Source organism: Poecilia reticulata, linkage group LG3 (assembly GCF_000633615.1).
Source record: "Poecilia reticulata strain Guanapo linkage group LG3, Guppy_female_1.0+MT, whole genome shotgun sequence".
Classification (NCBI taxonomy): domain Eukaryota; kingdom Metazoa; phylum Chordata; class Actinopteri; order Cyprinodontiformes; family Poeciliidae; genus Poecilia; species Poecilia reticulata.
Genome location: NC_024333.1, coordinates 32,454,327 through 32,458,760, shown reverse-complemented (window position 1 = coordinate 32,458,760; position 4,434 = coordinate 32,454,327). Strand labels below are relative to the sequence as shown.

General features: G+C 37.6%; 1 protein-coding gene across 1 annotated transcript in view; it reads right to left on the bottom strand.

The window, feature by feature from the left end:
• Positions 1 to 2,402: 2,402 nt before the first annotated feature.
• The window catches only part of sirt3 (sirtuin 3), a 4,749-nt gene continuing 2,717 nt past the window's right edge, over positions 2,403 to 4,434 (bottom strand). Inside the window, exons 4-7 of the mRNA XM_008406142.2 lie at positions 4,351 to 4,427; positions 4,169 to 4,269; positions 3,769 to 3,930; positions 2,403 to 2,809 (exon numbers count right to left, since the gene is read on the bottom strand). Coding sequence (XP_008404364.1) covers positions 2,594 to 2,809; positions 3,769 to 3,930; positions 4,169 to 4,269; positions 4,351 to 4,427 — 556 coding nt within the window. The 3' untranslated portion in view covers positions 2,403 to 2,593. The remainder of the gene's footprint in view (positions 2,810 to 3,768; positions 3,931 to 4,168; positions 4,270 to 4,350; positions 4,428 to 4,434) is intronic.

Sequence of the window (4,434 nt, the reverse complement as noted above, 5' to 3'; positions counted from 1 at the left end):
ACCGGAAACGAGCCCGACTTACTGCCGGCAATGCGGACCAGACTCTGACACCGGTCATACAGGGACCTGACAGCCTGTATCAAAGGGCCCGGTACCCCATACTCCCGGAGWACSCCCCACAKRGCCYCCCKRKGGACACGGTCGAACGCCTTCTCCAAGTCCACAAAACACATGTAGACTGGTTGGAAAAACAACCAGTTTTTATAAAAAAAAAAAATAAAACAAATATAAAAAAAATTTTTTATATTTTTTTAAATATAAAAAAACATATTTATTGTATTAGTTAAAGTTTTAATAAAAAAGGCTACTCAACTGCTGCATAACTGATAACTTGCCAATCATTTAATATCTAAAAATGACAAAAAAGTAGAGACGAAGTAAATTTTTAAGCCTGTGAAACTTTAACAAAACCTGCAGGTGAGTGTCTGTGTCTGGTTCATTTTTGGTTACTCACAGTGGGWRGAGTATCCAGGACAACTTGGAAATAAACGTTTCAAAAGTCAAAAATCTGCAAGAAAAAAGCAGAAATTTTGAAGTAGAAAATTTTCTACTTCTGAAAATTTCTGAGATTAGACTTTTTTCTGAGTGCTTTGGCAGAAATGTGCTTTTTTTTCCATCTGCAATGGTCTTAAATGTGCCATCATATATTACTCTGGAAGTTCTGATAAAAGATATTTTCAGTGCTGGGAGAAAACGTCACATCGACGCATCGCTGGGAACAATTCATGTTTCTGACTTTTATTCTGACAATCCAGATCTGCAGTTATTCCAGTAAATATCAGAACTGCTTTTATTTTCAGAAATCTGGTCATTTATTGTTTTACCTTTTACGGCAGGGGTCCCCAAAGTGGGTCCTGGAGGCCCGGCATCCTGCATGTTTTAGTTCTAGCTCACCTGGATCAAATGAGGCTCATTAGAGGCCTAAGAAGAACTTTGAGGTGCTGAAAAGGTTGTTACTGCCACCAGGGAGAGAATAAAACATGCAGGGCCTCCAGGACCCACTTTGGGGACCCCCCGCTGCTTCACGGACAACATGGCGCCATTTCAGCTGCACTCTGGCTCCCTCTGCTGGCCGCTCTAAACTTTCCTGTTTCATTTCCATTTAAAGGGAAATTAATTCACAACAAAGTTCTGATTTAAGAATTTTTAATGAGTTTTATTCGATTATAAAAAACAAAAAACTGATAAATTAGTCKAATTTCTTCAGATTGTCTTTTTTTTTTTAAATATATATGTGCACCCATTTTTGAGACTTATTGCTACTTATTTGCTTCTTCAGTTAGATATATGCTACATTTATCTTTTACTTTAAAGATTAATTGTGTCATGGTGCAAATATTACAATTAAATACTTTTTATTGACAGTTAAAGAATTATGGATGCATTTATTTAATAAAGAAATGACCATATAAAATCTAAAACTATTTACTTCGATACTCTTGGTATTTCAAAGGGAAATATGTTTGAATAAAACTGTGCAAATGAAATTTCTGAAGGCCAAAATTAAATTAATTAAAAAAAAGGAAAATACAGAATTATATTTAGAAACATAAGTGGAAGACAATTATACATAAATAGATAAATAAAAAATAGCGATAAAATAACTAATTTTAATAGCATCACAGTTTTATTCAGAGATATTGGCAGATTTAGCCAATGAAGTTTAAATTGAAGACCACTGTATATTGCAAAACAATAACCAATAGTAGCTTAAAAATGTAAGCATCTGACTTAATAAATAACAAAATGTTTAAAAATACAAACGTTCTCTGTGATGAAGGAGCTGAAACGTTTTGATTTCAGTTTTATAATCACCAACATTCAGTTACAGGAACTGAAAGTTGCTTTTTTAAAGAAACCAGGAGAAAGAAACATCAAATAGAAATACAAATTTCAGATGCAACTAAAAGTTAAAATGAGTTAAAAATCTGAACATATTCAAGACTTAAAACTTTATTTGATCAGGTGTTATTAAATAAAACAGCGATGGGAGTAAAACAGAACCACAGCAGCTGTTACCACTAGCGCCACTGCAGACAGAAAAATGAGTTAATTTCAGCCAAAAACTCAAAAATTTCATAAGTGGAAAATGTTAAACTTTTCAAACTTAGAAAATTATTGAGAGTCAAAAATTTTCAGCTTTTAAACTCAAGAAATTTCCATGTGTTTTTTTTCTGGGAAACTTCTAAGATTACTCTAAAAAAAAAATCAGTTTTTTTCTTTTTGAGTAAATTTGTGACTAAAAACTCTAATTTCCATTTTTTTTTCCCTCAAAGATGTAAGATTAATCTAAAAATGTCCGATTTTTTTCAAGCAAAATTTTTTTACTTTTGACTTTTAAAATTCTGAAAATTTCCTGTGTTTTCTAGAAAATGTCTAAAATTAACCTGAAATTTTTTTTGTTTTTTGGGCGAAATTTACTCTTCCTCTTTCATTATCCACAATGGTCCTCATACACCGTCCGTCWTACGTCACAGACTTTGATTTCTCATAAAACTGAGAGCAAACGAACCGAGTTCTGCTCAGTTTCAATCAGAGCAAAAGTCAGAAGAAGAATCAACAAACAAACAAATCTAAAAACCCAGAAAAATCATCAAACTTCCTGACTTCCGGCCGCCATTAGAGCGTCCATCTCCTGACTCCAGCCCAGAGCGTCGACGAGTTCCTTCACGCCGGTGACCACGTCACCCAGCTGCGTGACGTCACGAGGCCGCCGCCCCCACGCGAAAGGCCCCACCAGGTCCCGGTTGATGAGGAGGCGGGGCACGGAGCTGCGCACGGCTCCGGCCAGGCTGGCAAACGGCTCCACCTGTRGGACAGAAAACGTGGCTTTTCACCAAACCAACCGCCCAAACGTTCTTCGGTTGCTAGGTAACGTGGCTGGGGTTGCTGGGCAACGGCGCGGGAGATTTTCTGAAACGGCTGAAAATAAAACCCACCGCACCTTCACAAATAAGTTTTTATCCTTATCTTTTAATGTGTGATAAAACAATGTACAGCACATGAGAATTATGTTTAAATATGTTGGTCTGCTGCAATAAGTAATAACCAATAATCAATAAATCAATCACATGATAAATTAAACCAAGCTCAATCCATTTTCATGATTTATTGTTTTTCTCTTTCAACCAATAACTGGATGACTAAAGTCTTCAGTTCAACACTTTGGTCTCAATTAACTCTTTTTTTAAGGACAATTTTGTTTGCAGAGACTTCCTAATTCATTTTATTTGTTTCTGTTGTTTTGTCGATKTATTTTGGATATTTTAAATGTCTTCCAGTTCCAGTGTAAATATGATTGATCTCTAAGAGAGTGTCCTTRCATTATTACATTACAATTTACTTGAAAATGGTTTCAAAACAACAATATTATTGTTTATGACAATAACTTCTGGGACAATTTATCATCCATATATGTAGCTTATGTTATATACGCATGCTAACCATAATCAGTGTGGACGTAAATATCATGAAACATTAACATTTACTTTGTTTAAAAAATAACGTCTGTTTGTCTTTGCGTTGGCTGCTGTGTGCTGTGCTGCTTTCAGGAGTGAAGAAAAACGAGAGATGACTGAAGTCTGAAGTAGAGGAAGAGAAAAAAACTAAGAGTTTCTGCAGAGGGAAGGGTTAATAAATATGAGCATKAAACTGGATCATTACTGTCAGTCTAATTCATTTTACAAACCACCACTTCACAAATGTYTCTTAAAAGATGTGGAGCGAAGAAAACAAAGTGTCAGCATGTTTGGTTGCTATGACGCTTACCTCCAGGGACGTTCCCATGACGATCAGCAGGTCGGCCAGCGGGAAATCCGTCAGGTACTTGAAGAAACTCAGAGGAAGTTCCTCCCCAAAAAACACGATGTCAGGCTTCACCACGCCCTCACAGGTGGGACACCGAGGGACGGCCCCGCTCATCACCTCTGGCTGAAAACATGACAGGCTGGTTCAGACCTACCAAGATGGCTGCCAGCTACAARGTTCCCAGAAGAGTAGCGTCACATGAGAAGTATGTATTAGCAGGTTTTTAGCATTTTGCTAATTTCATTCCAACATGGCAAAATTAGCATTTTGCTAAATGTGGTATATTTTCAATAATATTCACTGTTCCATTTAAGTCAAATCAATTAAATTCACAAAGCGAAGTGAAGACTTTGTGACTCACTCTGAGCTCCTCGCCGTCATATTTCCGCAGGCAGGAGGTGCAGGTGGCCGTTGCAAACGTGCCGTGGGCCTCCACCAGCATCTCCGGAGGAACTCCTGCAACTTGGTCCRCACACAGCGGAGAGCAAACATTGAAACACAACAACACCCATCCGGACTGACGGGAGGTTTGGAAACACCTACGTCTCTCCAGCCCGTCGATGTTCTGCGTGTACATCCGCAGCAGCTGGCCCTTCTGGTGAAGCAGACGGACAAAGTAGTGTGTCA